The following is a 16092-nucleotide window of genomic DNA, read 5'->3' as shown; positions in this document are numbered from 1 at the left end:
AGTTATTTCATTTTTAACCTTAATTTATATTTTATTCCTTCCTAGTTAAATTTACCCTTTTTAATTTTTCATATTTATTTCCTATCTTATTCATAGCCTTTCCTTTTTTGTTTTCTTTAGGTCACGAGCAGTTGTCCAAGCATTTCACTACATATCGTACTGTGTATGACTGTGTACGTGACAAATAAAATTTGAATTTGAATTTTTGAACAGAGAGCTGAATGAAATTAAACTCTTAAGTAAGTTGTTAAAACTTGCAAATGATAAGAAGGCTGTAAAATGAATTGCATTATTTGATCATTTTTTACTTATTTTGACATCAGCCCAATTTTGTTTCTACGATAAATTTGTATTTGAGTATCTATTTTCTCTTCTTAATATCTTATACTTTCTCTCTTTTTCTATTTCAATTTTATACTTATATTTTGAAGAAAAGGATTGTCAGTGTTATTTTTCTGAAATGGCAGACACTGGGGCTAAACTAGTCACTTAAACAGGACAGTGTAGAGGTGGCACTTTTTAAAATGGGAGCAAAAGCACCAACAGTGCTCAGAATAAAGAAAACATAATGCAGGGCAAATTGGAAAATGTCAAGAAAAGGATACACTGGAACAGATACTCTGAATTGAGCGCCTGTTCATTTCTCAGTTTACTGCAAGTGGCACTGCAGTACTCTGAGTTGTTGATTTTTTTTAAAGGGACACGGGACTAGTAAATAAAATGTAGAGAAATAATAATAATAATAATAATAATAACTACCAGTGACCGTCTACAGGTTCTTTGTGGGATGGGAGCAGTCTCAAATTCTGTGATTGCAGAATCTGCAATCTGATGCACAGCCTAGTAGGTGGCGCTGAAACACCTCAGTCTTGGCGTTAGCCTTCGAAGAAGAAGAAGCTAGCGCTTGTGAAGAAGGAGGAGGAAGTGTTGATTGTTTTGTTTTTCTTTAACTTTTGGCTGTGAAACGATAAGGTAAGATATTACATTATTACCTTAATGTACGATATTCATAATTTTGGATACACTCTATAACGACATTTACCCAATCTGGAGAGTTAGTCTGGAAACTTACAGCAAGCGATTTTGTAACGCCTTTTTGTTACGTTGCTAAGCTAATGATTGCTAACTTTAGCCTGAGGTGAATTTTTCAGTCATCTGAGGAACTAGCTCAGCGGTCAAGCAGTAAAAAGCGGATTTATTATCGTCTCAGAATCAGCGGAAGAGCGTGTTTTAAATGTCTGTATAACAAGCATTCCTTTATTTGTAAAAAAAAAAAAATATATATATATATATATTCTTTTTGGATGCTGGACAGAGCTAGTCCAGCACTGTAATCTGTTTTGTTTTCTTTCTGTGTGCAGGAACGTACAATATCACTATGAACCTGGAGCGACTGCCCAATGAGGAGAAGCTCAGCCTTTGCCGAAAATATTATCTAGGTGAGAGTATTAATATTAATCCTCATGTTCCTTTTTTATACAGTTGTACTTCCTATTCCTGTTTTGTATATTCTAGGTTAGTTACACTGGCTGTGAGTCTTTTTTTTTTAAGTTAAGGCGAAATTTTGAACTAATGCGCCTAAAAATATTTCAGTGGTTAGTAAATGATTAGTTCTGTCAAATATTTTTATTTATTTCTCCAGGTGGCTTTGCGTTTCTCCCCTTCCTGTGGCTTGTTAATGTTGTTTGGTTTTTTCGGGAGGCCTTCTTAAAGCCAGCCTACACTGAACAGCTACAGATAAAAGCATGTGAGTTTCAGAACCTTTTAAAAATGTATTTAGTATTCAGTTTTGCACTCTGTATTCAGTCTTGTAGTTTTTTGTCAGTAGCTGTTCTTTGGATGTCACTCTTGTAGGATTCAATTTGTTTCCTCAATAAACATTCAGTCATGACATATGATATTGACAAAGGTTGTCAGTGTGAATTCCATGTTCATTTTACATGCTTGCACATTACCAAGTGTGTCTTCATCCTATTTAAAGAGTTTTGGGTAATACTGCACTTTTCATAAGCTTGAGAAAATGAAATAGTTTGTTTTTGTAGGAAAAGTTGACCAAGTAACTTTTTAGATCTGGTTGTTTTTTTTGTTTTTTTACAGAAGTTGTATTCATCAATATACATGATCTCTTACCTAAAAGGGGAAAAAAGGATTTTAAAAATAAATTAGTTTTTAATAATATAGTAAGTACTTTTGCTATATTTATACAAATATAATTCTTATGATAATGTGGCCTTGTATAGAATAATTTGGGCTTAAATTCTAATTTTCTGATAAGAACTTGAGAAAGGTTTTACCCACTTTTAAAAAAAAAAAAAACACTGCCCTATAACCATGTACGTATTGTTTGTTTTTAAAGCAATGCTTTAAGCAGCCAACTTGATACTGTACTGTGTTGTTTTGACCACTGTTGGACAGTAACTAATTTTATTGCTTGTTTTTCTGTCTGTCTGTCTAGATGTGAAGCGTTCGGCACTAGGGTTACTGTTATGGGTAGCAGTGCTCACCACGTGGATCACCATATACCAGCACTTCAGAGCAGAGTGGGGGGAGGTGGGAGATTACCTCTCCTTTACCATTCCCCTAGGTATCCCTTGAGGTTGTTTTCCCCCCCCCCCCCCCCCCCCCCCCCTCATTTCAACTGATTAGTCTTCTCAGTAAAACTAATGATCCACTGTAATGGGCCAAAAAATTTTTCTCCCTGAACAACAGTGAATGATTTTTGGCAGTTGTTTTCCTGGTTTTTGGTCAACTAAATCCAACTAAATGGAAGAGTAAATGTTACCTATCTTCAACAGATAAACAATGTAGGACCCAAAACCATTTCTGTGCTCACCAAGACATTTGAGTAAGTTATTTGGCTTTAGAGAAGGGTAATTCATCTTTTGAAATAGGCAATGTTTCTGATCATGGAAATTTTGTAATGATAAGATAATGAACAACTCACTAATGTTTTTGTTTTTTTTGTCTTTGAACTGTTTATTGTGGTATGGTATGATTGTGCACTATTTTTACTTCTGTGTGAATAAATAAAATGTATCCACAATGCTGCCAAGTTACAATCTTACTCAGTTGAATTTGGAAGTTGTTAGAATATTGTTATACCACTGAATGCACAAACCTGTATAGTTGTGTTTTGTTTTTTTGTCATATGTGATCAGTGAACTGTTTTGTCTCCTTATAGAATGTATATACCTCTCATTGTCACATATGCCAAATCTCCCAAAGCCCAGACGACCACTGGCGCCTGTTGTGAAATCCAATAAGTTAAGCCCTCCAAATGTCTCCACTTCCCTGTCATCCTTTATGAGTCATAACATTGAGAGCCAATTTTAGTCACAGTCCAAGCTTAAATGACACTGCTTACAGGGGGAAACGCGGCAACCATATATGACAGTTGGCTTCACTGAACTGCACTAAAAACAAAAAGCATTAACACAGAGGGTAGACTAAGTAAAGCAGGCAGTCCATTTATAAAACTGACTCATTAAATCTGATGTATTAGGACTGAAGTGGTTGAAAAGAACTAGTAAGTAGGTAAAATGTATTTATTCAGCACTTTTCACAGGTAAAAATTGTTTCACATTAAAAAACCAGAAATAAAAATAAAATAATAATATAAAACAATAAAATAAAAACATAAAGCAACAAGTTCATTAAAAGATTGTATAGAAACGTCTTCAGCTGCTTTTTAAAAGAGTCAGTGGAGTCTGTACAGATGGTGGAAGAGAATCCCACAACCTCTGTGCCACTGCCTGCAAAGCCCGATCACCACGAATTTTGAAACTAGTACATGTGACCTACAGCAACCTCTGACCTGAAGACCTAAGTGTTTGGGAAGAAGAACGAGCTTTCAACAGGTCAGAGATATACCGGGGAACTGACCATGTAGAGCTAAAAGTTAAGTTAAAATGAAAATTTTAAAGTGAAATCTAAAATTTTACTGGCAGTCAATAAAAATAAGCCAAAACTCGAGTAATATGCAATCTAAATGTATTTTATGATGTCTACATTATATTGCTAAAGGTCTAAAAAACCTCATAACTATGGGGAAGGACAGTGGTTTACTGGTAGTACACGTGCTGTAGCATGTGTTTAGCACGCCCCTGCTGTCACTGTCCGTCTGGTGTCAACCAACAAGGGTTAACGTCGTCTTTTGAATTTATTTTTGGACAAACCTTCCTTGACAACCAACCTTAGGCATACAGCTCTTAACAGCTTTGATAATTACACATGAATAGTCCGCATTGGTGCCACTGACCGTGTAAAAAGGCTGCATGCTGTAACTTTGATAATGGCCAATAACAACGTTAATTAACAATAAGCCTGCAACAGCTGTGTCACTCTCAAAATAATAGGCCTACACGTTTATCTGTGACCATGCCGGAACACCCAAGGGTACGCAGTCCAGAACATAACAGAAGCAAGGTGTCCCAGGATGAATTCCCAACTTATTATGCAACTCCACTATAAAACACGCGGCACGCAACAAGTCAGTCTCATCCAGGAGCCGAGAGAGGAGAGAAGCACAGAGAACACAAGCGCTGTAACTAGAGCTCTTCTTTCCACTCCAGAGAATTTAAGCAAAGGTAACTGCTCAGTGCTTTATGTCTTGTAGCCTCGGGTGCTGTAGGCTTAACTGCTGTTTAGTCAGCTCTTGATTTTTCAAACTTTGTGCCTACTAGAAATGGACTTCATCCTGCCACCCACTATGCCAGCTGGTGGTATCCCCTGGGAGAAGGTTTTACCACCTCTTATTCCACGGCTCAACGGGACTTATGGACAATATAATTGGTCCCCAAAATTAATCATTCCAGAGACTGATAATGCCAGCTCTGCAGAGGTAGGTCACTTAATTTATTTACATTTTATACTAACATATGTTAGTATAAATTGTCCATGGTTCTCATTTTAACTCATTTTACACTGTGAACCACATACCCACTTAAGGTCAGGCTGTGGTGTAAAACCTTTGAAACTCCCCTTTCTGTCAATGTAAAGAGGTTTAACCAGCAGATATCCCTGATTTATCTTAGTATAAGAAAAAAAAGAATTTAAACAATACATCTGATAAAGAAATCCTGCTGTAGTAAATGTAAGACATCTGTCATCAAGGCTCTTAAATTGTAAAAATTTAATGTGTAAAATTACAGAAAGAGTCCTGGTTGCTCATTGCACAGAATGTCCTGTAATAGTAACACTTCTTGCTTATTCATAGATTTATCTATTTTTAATACTTTAGTGGAGAAATAATGGCCACGGGGGAGGTATTTATCAGGAGTAAAAGCTGTTAAACCACCAAAAATACAGGTAAAAGTACACAAAAAAAGTGTCCCCTCCACATTTTCAAAAGAAGTTCAGTGGATCAGACTGGAGTCTTTGTCAGGCCAATTCTGGCCCCTGGACATGTTTGACAACCCCTGGCTTAAAGTAAAAGGGAAAAAAAGGAGTCCTTTACATTTTTCTGAGCTTTCAGTCAGATCCACGTCTTATTGAAAAGCTGTTTTCAGTTTCCCCACACTGAAATATGGTTAAGGATATCTACTGAGTGCAGGCTGCTGTAAGGAACTTTATGTCTTGTTTAATCATGCAGAAGTGTTGACTCCTGTTGTTAGGTAACCTGTGATGACAGCGGATTTACAGTTCAAGTTGATGTGAAACATTTCAACCCAGAGGACCTGATCGTCAAAGTCATAGGAGACTTTGTAGAAGTGCAAGGAAAGCATGAAGAGAGAAAGGTTGGTATGCTGAGGTACATGGATATTTTTTCTCCATTTTTGTGCTACACATCTCACTTCTCATCTCTTTTGTGTTAGAAGGACGGTCCTGGATTTACAACACGGCAGTTTAACCGTCGCTACCGCATTCCAAAGGGAGTGGACACCATGGCTTTGGAGTCAGCGGTCTCTCCAGATGGGATCCTTATCATATCTGCACCTATGCTGCACACTCAGAGCTACACACCTCTTACTTAAATTGCATTAACAGACGACACTAAAACCTCTGCCATCCTTACCGTACACAAAAATAAATCAGCGGAAGCCTTTATGGTCACACTGACAAAAATGGCAATAACTTCAAGCTCCTGCACTCGCAGCAGAACTTGGTATGTGCCAAAGCACACATCTGCTCTGTTCCTGGCACAGTTCTAATGTTCCCTGCACTCCAAGGTTTGTATATACTGCTCTGCTAATACTCAATGTTACATAATGTTTCAAGTAACCACTCTACTTTGTAAATATTCTCTGTTAGCATTTCCAACTCCTGCTTTTTGTGTGCAACTTTTGTACATGCACAGTGTTGTGAATAATAATCCACCGAGACACATCTCCAACCTTTATTGTAGAAAAATGTCCTCAAAAATATAAATTAACTTTATTTCTTTATAAAATAAAAAATAAATAAATGTGACTACACAAACTGTCTCTTGATGTTCTTCAAGTAACTTGTTGCTCTTCCACAAATTCATTTAAGATGGAGTCCACCTCACTAACAAAAAACAAACAAACAAAACAACAACAACAACAACAACATAAAAAAAAAAAATCATTCTTTTTCTGGCAATCGACTCTATTTACATGACTGTCAATTGATTCCAATAGATTATAAGAAAAAATTAATGCTAGAAATATAAACAGGAAAGGATTCTAATCATTACAGTAATGGTGATAATCTAATTCAGTTTTACCTGATCTGCTCCTTCACCCATTTTCTCTGTTTGCGAAGAACTTGTAACAGAGGATCATCTCCAAACTCTTTTTCATCTGAATCTAAAACAAAAAGTTTAATCTCAGTGAGAGGACAGATACTACAATATTATAAGCTTATCCTTAAAAAAGGAATGAGATAACAGGTTTTTTTCTATGTTAATTCCCATAACACACACACAAAAAAAAACAACACCAACAAAAAAAACTGTTGTAGGGTTTTTGAACTAAAAAGTTAAAATATGGGAAAAAGCATCTATTTATGTAATCACCGCAGCTGTTTACGGGCTAAAGATTGGTGCCTTTTGCCACCATAAGCTTACCTTCGGCCTCTTGCAGCAGCTGTGAAATGACCTCCATAGAGTTCAGGGCATTGCTTGGAGGAATTGGCGGTGGTGAAGGTGCAGAGACGGTGCAGGAAGGAGAATCAGATGAAACAGGAATCTTTTTTGGAGAAGAGGAATCCACCGTAGGAAACAGTACCTCTGAAACTACCTGTTAAGGTCAAATGAAAACACCCCAGTTAATGCATATTAATTACCTTGATCACATTGAACCTTATGACTAGTGTGGCATCTAAAAAAGATGTGCGGACATGCATAGTGAAGGTAGACCTGTAATTATATTCAATAAAAACTTGTGTGTATTTTATTTAAATACTTCATATACAGTCTTCTAAAGACCAGATCTGTCAGTGGCCTTTACAAATGATTAATTAAGATTTGTAAACAATCATAAATTGCCAAAGTCTGAGAACAAACAGACAGCTTTCTTTCACTTTATCAAATATACTGCAGAGATGTCACAAATGTGGGAGAAGAGAAAAACCAGAAAAGACCAAATATGCACACAGCCTCTGTGGCTTCAAATAAAGAAATAACACTGAACATTTGCATGTTTACCTGTCCTAATGCATTGCGGATAGGAGATGGTGGTGGTTCATGATCACCAGCACAGCTTTCACTGGGAAGCTCCTGTCTTCTCTCTGGTTGCTGCTGCTCTTTACATGATGTGACCTTTTTGGGAAGCTTTTGATGTAATGAATTCCTGTTTGTGAAGAATAAATCCCACAAAATGTTAACGGTATCAAACACATATTTTTTTATCACTAAGACTTTTAAACAGTGCCCATATTTCAATAATTCACCTTGCTGATTTCTTTTGCTGTCTAGCGAGTGCTGCTTCCTCCTTCCCATTTACCTCTGATTGCTTCATCCCCATTTTCTTTTTCTTGTTCTTCTCAGACATTTTTTGGTGATCAGGCCACTCTCTCTCAGATGGCGCAGGTAGAGTGAGTGACACGCATTCACAAAGAGTTAATTCTCCAAGGCTTTCGGGGACTTGGGTCTTTTTGTGAAGAACTTTGGTTTGTGACTCGTCTAACCTTTGTGAAATGCTCTGGTGCACTTTGGCATGAGATGACTGGATGGGACATGGCAAGACGTCACAGAGAAAATGCATGTGGGAAGGAACATGGGCAATGCTCTGCAGCTGAGGGACTGAACCAGAAACATTGATGGTGGGGAATAGCGAAGGGCCTGGAGCTGGGGGACAGAACCTCTGGGCCTCAGTGGTTTCTGGCTGGGCAGCAGTGATGTGTGAATGAGTATCTCTTTGTGAGAATTGAGGGGGTTGGGTACCCTGCTGTTCCTGAAGAGCAAATTAATGTTATTCTGTAAATTTGTGCAAAGAATATGGATAATGTAACAAACAGTTTGATTCCAACCTTGTAAGCTTGTTCACTGATGGAGGGATAGCTTAACCTCATGGACTGCCAACCAAATGCATGAGGACTGGAGGCTTGCACAGACAGGGGCCTCTCTCTGGCTTGTTCCATTTTCCTCCTTAAACGCCACTGGAACAATATGTCTTCCTCTGGACGGGTAGGAGGCACCAAAGAAGGCATGACAGATTTTTGGAAGGACACACCATGAGCTGAGTCTGAGCTGGCCTTTGCTGTAAATGTTAACACACAGTTTAAAACACAGCAGCACGCAAAATAGAATCTGTCTATTAATAACAAAAGGTATTCTAGTCCACACTCTTCCCCTACCAGTAGTATTTTTGAATAAACTGGGAATCAAAGGTTGCTTCACTGGCTCATCTATACTGATGGGAGAGGAGAAATCTGAGCATCCCAGCCCCTCTGAGCTGACAGGGACAGATCCATCACTCACAGAACATTCACTGTTAGAAAAAAAAAAAAGTTACTACAACTGAAGTCATTTATCTTTAATATTGCGCAACAGTTTTCATACCCCCTCAGAAGAAGTCTGCTGGCCTTTTCTTGAAGGTGCAGGATCTCCCTGTCATCAAATTCACCCTGTGATGTGTCGGACAAAAGCTGGGAAACAAAAAACATGTTTTTTCATATAAAGACTTGCAATACCGTGTAAATAAATCCTCCCAAATAAATAAACACGTTTGCAGGATTTTAATTAAAAGGGTAATGCATTTGTTCTTAGCAGGCTGAACAACGTGTCAAATCTGGTTGCATAAACGGCGACGTCCCAGGCATTTAATAAACACATAGACTTCCAAATGGAGTGTGGTGCTGAAATGGAAATGTTTATATGCAAACTTAGTCGGAATAAAGTGTTGCTTCTGCAGACAATCAGAATCCCAGGCACTTTGGACATGTGTGGTGTAAATCAAGGGACAATGTAAACCCTATAATCCACTGTGACAGCATACACAAACAATAAAAACTGAATAATTGGTGGTGCCTTTCCCCCCATCTTATGGATCTGTTATTTTTTTTTCAAGAAACAGAAGCAGATTTGCTACAAAAATTGATACATTATGGCTTATTTCTTCTTAGCTTATAAATACAACTCACACTATTGGATCCTCTGTAGGGAGAAGGGGATCTGTTATGGTCACGCCGTGCAGATGGATCATAAAGAGCAGCATCCTGGTCCTCTTTCAGAAGTTGGATAACATCTTTTCAGAGAAATACAGTACACAGAAGGATTCGATAGAATTAAGCAGCTGGTAACGGGGAATAAAATACACCAATGACTGTAAATATAGTGCACCTTCGTCTGTTGTTTTAGTTGGTGTTGAACTGCTGAGAGATGAATGTGACATCCACCAAAAAGGTGCCTGCTCTTCTCCACTGGCAGAGGCCACCTGATGGCGCTCCTCTCGACTCTGTGGCTGACCATGGCGAAAACGCTCTACATATCTGACAAAGCAAAGGTCAGATTTAGTTAAAAGAAGTCACATGCAAAATGAAATAAAAATAATCTGGGTCACTATGACATTGTCATCTAATCATGAAAAATTGTCACTGTGAAACTATTTTTTAGTTCTGTTTAAGAAAATTACAGAAGGCATTAAAACATACTTTGCCAGCAAAGAATCCTCCTGGCATCCTTGAACTTGGGAAACACTGGAATTCCCCCTTTTTCCAGATTTTTTGGGTTCGTCCATGTCAGATAAGGCAGTATTTCTATCAGGAGAGAATTCAAAGACAGTGGAGGCCTGGGACTCTTTAAGAACAGGTTGTCCATCAATGGAGGAAAAACGGTCATGCTTCTTAGACAGCTGCTGGCTCTCTTGGTTTAGATTATGTAACTTTGTTCTGGATTGCTGGTTTAAACGTACAGGACTTAGTGTCTGCAAGAAGAACAAAAAGGATAGATAGATAGATAGATAGATAGATAGATAGATAGATAGATAGATAGATAGATAGATAGATAGATAGATATCACAATGAGAATCTGTTTTTCTTGCAGTATATTAACTGTTTTTGAAAATAAAACATACAGTTTTTTTCTCTTTCTTTGAAAGGGGTTGGTTGCTGGATGGGTGGTAGTGTGCCGTCCTCACTTTCGGTGCTGGTGGGAAGGGATTCTGCTTTGTGAGCACAGGTCCACTGTAAGAAGAACACATATTACCAACTATAACTTCTTCTGTTTAGGGTGCTACAAAATGTGTCATTAGATCCTCACCTGGAATTCATAGCAACCTTTGGAGGTGACCGATGAGACATCAACGACCACAAGAAAGCACACACAGTTTCAACGTGGGCTTGGTTTACCTCGGGCACCCCAAATCATATCTGGACTGAGGTGTTAATCTGAGTGGGTTACTTAGCTAACAAAAAGACGATGCCCCCATTACTGAACTCTTCCGAGTTTACTTGTCTACACACAAAGTTACTTCAAATGCCAGAAATTCCCTTTAAGAATATAAATTACGCTTCTCCGTTAGGCTCTATGAACATCTATTTATCATTCAAATTTCACGTTCTGACTAAAAACATAGTAACTTCGCGTTTATTTTACAAACCCACCACATTCTCGATGAAAGTGGAAGAGAGCTTTTGTTGTGTATCCCGAACGTTATTTACTACACGACATACAGCCAATAGGGAACGAATTAAAAATGATTGATATAACATTTGACCAATCATATAGGCGGCCCGGTTTGCACAGGCACCAATCAGCTAATAGGAAATTGGCAGCGCGCGGAAGAGGAAAGTCTAGTAAGGGTATGCGTTTGTCAAAAATAAGCTAAGTTAGCAACAGTAGTTTGGCCATTACTCCACAAACCTTGGTATAAATCATAAACGACTATTGTGCTGTATCTTTCTATTAACTATATGGAAGTCGATAGGGATAACCGTTATTTGCTTAATGGTTTTAATAGCTAAACGTAAATAACGTTATATAGCTTAACTGTTAACCAGTGGTTACGGCTAATGCAGCTAACTGTTTGTAAACGGTACTACACAGCTAGCTTGGCTAACGGCGCCGTTAGCAAGGAATCAAACATAATTTATTGTAAATCTAAATAATCGAAACAGCAAAAGTGTGGTTTTAAAAGTCCGTCAGTTCCCACGGGGTGTTTATAGAAAGGCGGACACAATGCAACACGTCAAGATCAAGACGGAAAGGCCAGGTACCAGCAACTGTCAATATTTCCTTTCCTTTCCTTTTCCGTTTCAGATTTTCCAAATTTTTGTGTGGTATAAATTCTTGTGATTGTTTTGGAGTACATTCGCTTGTAAGCTTGAGTGGTTCGGATTATACAGGATTATACAGGATTCTTAAAAGCTAAGTAATACAGGTGGCGAGTGTCACCTAAAGTGAGTATTGTTGTTGTCATTAATTATTTCATTATTACTTTTGCAGACTTAGACGGGGCTGGTGCACGCAGCAAATTAGAAGCGGTCTTAAAGGGACTGGTAGAGAAGAGTGAAAATGAAAGGTTAGCAAAATTAATTGTTTAGCATATAATTATTACAGAATCGATTTATTCTTAATAACAAAACTAATATAAAGATGTTTTCAGCAGAGAACAAAATGAAGGTGACCCAGGAAAATTGTCAGCAGACTCTTTGAACAAGTATGGACCAGTGATTTTGGTTTTATTTAGTTTTTAATGATCTGCTAATATAATATTTTACAATTGGGTGTGCTGATTCAATGATTTTATTTAAACATTTATTTTTTTAATTGCAATTTATGCATATTCCACCTGTTGTCTCTAGGGATTTATCGCCAACATCGGCTGGAAAAAGGCAAGTGTTTATGTTTTAATTAAACTCGACTTGTCAGTAACTTTTTTCTATTTAGTAAGTAAAATTTTATTTATATAGCACCTTCCAAAACAAAGATCACAAAGTGCTTCACAAAGAAATACCAGGGCATTCAAAACAGGGTATATTTAGACTTTTTTTTTATCTGTCTGTCTGGAAATGAAAATATAATTTTACGTAAATTGTATGAGAAATTACTTTGAATCTCTTTTAAGCTCCAAAAATATATTTCTTAAAAAAACATTTCTTTTGCAGACCGTCGGCTCGATTTCCACAGCACCGGAGAAAGAAGCGAAAAGAGATGGATGAGAGCATTCCAGAAAGCAATCAGCATAAGCAAAGTAAATGAATGAAAAATTATTGGAATTTTTCTTTGATGTACCTTGGTTACTGTGTAACCATCTTGTCTGTTGCACTTGTGACCATTTTCTTACCTTTAATTAATTTCTCTCTTGTTCTGCCTTTACTAGATGCTTACGTTATTAAGTTGTTTGACCGCAGTGTAGATCTGGCTCAGTTCAACACCGCCACCCCACTGTATCCTATCTGCCGTGCATGGATGAGGAATAATCCTTCTGTTCGAGAACCAGCTGCTTCCCCCAGCTCCCCACAGGGCATGGTAGAGGAAGAGGTGGGGTCATAAATGGACAAGATGCTGGAGGTTTTATTCAAATGTGCAACCAACAAATGCACAAAAAAACACAGGGGCACATTGATTTAAATTTAAACTTATCTCTTACATCTACGGTAACTTAAAATGAGGTCTTTTAAATTTTGCTAATGTGGAACTTTGCAGGGTAGAGTGTAAGGGCCCTTTCTCATAGGATGTGGCACGCGCAGCTCTGCGCTCTTAACCCAAGGTCTAATGTAATTAAATTAATTGTTTTCAAAGTAACTGCAGTACGCTGTGTGCCAAACTATTGTCTCCTTTTGTTTTCCCTAGTGCAAATGTAACTGACTTGTTACACATGTTTTAATCAACGTTATCTGAATAAGACATAATGAAACTGTTTTTAATGGATGATCCCTACAGTGACAATATTTTTGAGTGAGGTTGTTTGTGAGACGAAATGGTGCATAAAATGTATTTGAAACCTGATTGAATCTGATTGTGTACTCGTACTTTTGTTTTAGTCAATGCCTCCCCAAAAACAAAATGGCATGTTATGGCATCAATAAGTATTGTTATTGGAAATAAGGGTTTAGCAGTAATCTTTTTTTTTTTTTTGCCCTAGGTTACAGACACAATCAACGGTAAAGGTCAGAATGTGTACCGACTTCCTCCTCCGACCGCCTGTCCAGTCAACTCCTCTGGTGAACCCACCAATCTCAGGATCCCGCCTACTGAAAAACCAACTGTTACCAAGGTTCTTGTATAATATGCCTTTCACCAAAGTTATTATTGCATTGTGATTTGTTTAATTTTACAGATCTGTTCATACATGAAGGTCTTCAGGGTAGTAAGACAAAACCATGAATTTTAACTACCTCTCTTTTCACAGTTGACAGATGTTGCTGTGTCAGGTTCTCTCATATGTGACCACATGGAACGTTGGAAAAAGATAAGGCAAAAGTATGTTTTTCTTGAAAAGTCATTTATGACAAAAAATAATATGTTCTTGGTTTGAAATGATTTAGTCACACACTGTAAACAACTAACTTTGTTCAAGGCTTCACCTCTGGACGTACTTATTCAGATGTTATTAATTTCACCAACTCTTTAGGGAGAAAGGGGTGTAACACTAATGACCAGGTACAAATGAGTGAAGGCAAACGTCAAATCTTTTAATGGATAATGAAAAGTTTTTACAGTGTGATTTACCACAAGAGGACAGCAACAGGCTGAATAGAGCTAACAAAGAAATGAATAAATGAGGCTCTGAGCTGTTTTGACTAACTGTGGAAATCCAAATTATAAGATTAATAGATTATGTAATACATGTTTAAAATAATAAATTAATATTTAATCGTCTAAACATAAACATAAATAGCATTTTTTTTTAAACAAAAAACTATTTTTTCCTTGTTATGTCAAGGTGTCAGCTCAGCATAGAGCTGTGTGTGGTACTGTGGTACAACCAATGTGCCTGTGAAGTAAAACTGCCTCACAAAAACAACATTTGTCAATAACAGACAGTGTAGTTATTCTATGCATTTTTTTAATATAAAGGATTTGAAGTATTCCTGAAAGACACCTATATGTTATCTGATCATATTTGGGCTCAAACAGGTGGATTTGTGAAGTTAGTCATTGCACCTTTCACAGTTTGATTTCACAGCTTGTGCAAAGCCAGCCAGTCAGCATGTTCAGTGACTCTAGAAAGTCAAAAGAAAGAAAGAAAAGATAAAACAAGGGCACAGGTTTTACAATAGACTGAGCCATGGATATTGAAATGTAAAAATATGACCTTCAATAATGCTCAGACTTAAAGTTCATCTGCCAGTGTTTACTCTGTTCAGTGTCTTTGGTGATTGACGAGCTGTCGTCTTGTGGGTATGAAGTAGTCTTTGTCATGGGACCCAAAATATAGCTTTGCAAAGTTTGATCCTCCATGAGTGCCACCTGCTGTTTAATAACTTTATTGAATTAAGAAGGGAGACTAAACAGTAAAATTTAGTATGTGCCTGTTTCATTTGGAAACAGCTGGACAAAAGGAGCGATCACAGTTGAGCAGTTGTATTAAAATTACTTCAAAAGGCTGGCTCATAAAAATTGAACATTTAGCCCACCTCTGAACTACCATTCCTCCTCCTCCTAATATTGTTATTGCTGGATGAAAACTGTGTATGTATGAATTTTCAGTTAGAAATGTTCAAAATCAGATTTTGTTATGTAGCAAGCATCATGTATGAAAGTTTTTATGAATCTTTTAAGAAGGAAAATAATATAATTTCAGTTTATTTCAAGGAAAAGGTAAAAGGTGCACAATTGAACTATTTCTTTTTTCTTTTCTTTTTTTCCATAGATGGAAGGAGTGCTCCAACAAGAATCAATTAAGATACAGTGAGAGCATAAAGGTCCTTAAGGAAATGAAGGAGCTCTATGATCACTGACTGGCTACTCTGTAGCTCTCCAGTACAGAGAGGACTTTGTTGGAAAGAAGCAGTCAGTGCTTGAATACACCTGTTTCTACACAGTCTGACTCATAGAAAAGCGTGTACATTTTTTTTTTATTAATTTGTAAAAATCTAGTGTATACATCTAACTGTTTCATCAGTAGTACTTTCCAGACACAATGACTTGTAAAATCTCAAGATTAATGAAATGTGTATTAAAGTGCTTTAATATAAATCTCTTCCACTTTTAGTTTTACTTCTTTAATCTTGGCATGTGTTAACGCGCATCCTGCAGGTAATGAGGTATATATCATGACTCATTCTTTCATTTGTATTCACGTCACACTTATAATAGTCATTGATGAAGTACCAAAACCTGCTTATGTCTTAAAATTTGCATGTCATTTTGTATAGAGTAAAATACACAAGTGTGCAAAATTCTTGAGCCACTTTTCATAAACTTTATATTTCGGACTCTCTTAGGCAAGCTTTCTTGTCATTTCTTTAAGTAGTCTCCAGGTGTAGTTCTCCAGGCTTCTTGAAGAACATTCAAATCTCTACTTGGGATGTTAGTTGTCTTTTTCATCTGTTCACTGTCAAGGTGATCCCACATTGCTTCAATATTGCTGAGATCTGAGTTCTGGTGAGGCCAGTTCCAATGCCAACAGTTTTTTTTCTATCCAGGTATGCTTTTACTGATACTTTTATCATGCTGAAAAATAACGCTATGAGAATTGCATGCTTTCCAGGTGATATTGCAAGGCGGATCAAAATTTCATGGCA

The 16092-nt window shown here is 37.3% G+C and overlaps 4 protein-coding genes across 8 annotated transcripts; 3 read left to right on the top strand and 1 right to left on the bottom strand.

Annotated features, from left to right (window-relative positions):
• Positions 1–864: 864 nt before the first annotated feature.
• psenen (presenilin enhancer, gamma-secretase subunit) lies at positions 865–3059 on the top strand. Its single transcript, XM_085473517.1, has 4 exons — positions 865–972; positions 1362–1439; positions 1643–1747; positions 2456–3059. The coding sequence occupies exons 2-4, from the start codon at positions 1379–1381 to the stop codon at positions 2593–2595; spliced, it is 306 nt and encodes a 101-aa protein (XP_085329643.1). The 5' UTR covers positions 865–972; positions 1362–1378; the 3' UTR covers positions 2596–3059.
• A 1176-nt stretch (positions 3060–4235) lies between these two features.
• On the top strand, positions 4236–6418 carry hspb6 (heat shock protein family B (small) member 6). 2 transcript variants are annotated; one of them, XM_085473515.1, is made up of 4 exons: positions 4236–4586; positions 4683–4840; positions 5613–5735; positions 5814–6418. In XM_085473515.1, exons 1-4 carry the CDS (start codon positions 4436–4438, stop codon positions 5970–5972), a joined length of 591 nt encoding a protein of 196 aa, XP_085329641.1. In that variant the 5' UTR covers positions 4236–4435; the 3' UTR covers positions 5973–6418. The 2 variants fall into 2 exon arrangements, with proteins under 2 accessions (XP_085329641.1, XP_085329642.1); XM_085473516.1 differs by having other exon boundaries at positions 4243–4586; positions 5817–6416.
• On the bottom strand, positions 6321–11124 carry proser3 (proline and serine rich 3). The gene is made up of 14 exons (XM_085473509.1): positions 11005–11124; positions 10661–10677; positions 10476–10584; positions 10054–10325; positions 9743–9891; positions 9544–9647; positions 8963–9048; positions 8758–8891; positions 8431–8660; positions 7852–8354; positions 7607–7751; positions 7028–7199; positions 6686–6767; positions 6321–6486 (listed from the first exon to the last, which is right to left on the bottom strand). Exons 1-14 carry the CDS (start codon positions 11122–11124, stop codon positions 6435–6437), a joined length of 2175 nt encoding a protein of 724 aa, XP_085329635.1. The 3' UTR covers positions 6321–6434.
• lin37 (lin-37 DREAM MuvB core complex component) lies at positions 11097–15548 on the top strand. 4 transcript variants are annotated; one of them, XM_085473511.1, is made up of 9 exons: positions 11097–11202; positions 11846–11921; positions 12009–12059; positions 12205–12234; positions 12508–12593; positions 12723–12883; positions 13488–13619; positions 13755–13825; positions 15219–15548. In XM_085473511.1, the coding sequence occupies exons 1-9, from the start codon at positions 11097–11099 to the stop codon at positions 15304–15306; spliced, it is 801 nt and encodes a 266-aa protein (XP_085329637.1). In that variant the 3' UTR covers positions 15307–15548. The 4 variants fall into 4 exon arrangements, with proteins under 4 accessions (XP_085329637.1, XP_085329636.1, XP_085329640.1 ...); XM_085473510.1 differs by having other exon boundaries at positions 12006–12059; XM_085473514.1 differs by lacking the exon at positions 11097–11202 and adding an exon at positions 11552–11612.
• Positions 15549–16092: the final 544 nt, after the last annotated feature.

Source organism: Copadichromis virginalis, linkage group LG11 (assembly GCF_057382275.1).
Source record: "Copadichromis virginalis isolate Kocher_CV1m ecotype Utaka linkage group LG11, C_Virginalis_male_GT1.1, whole genome shotgun sequence".
Taxonomy (NCBI): Eukaryota; Metazoa; Chordata; class Actinopteri; order Cichliformes; family Cichlidae; genus Copadichromis; species Copadichromis virginalis.
The sequence above is the reverse complement of the archived record's forward strand: the minus strand, read 5'-3'. Positions and strand labels throughout refer to the sequence as shown.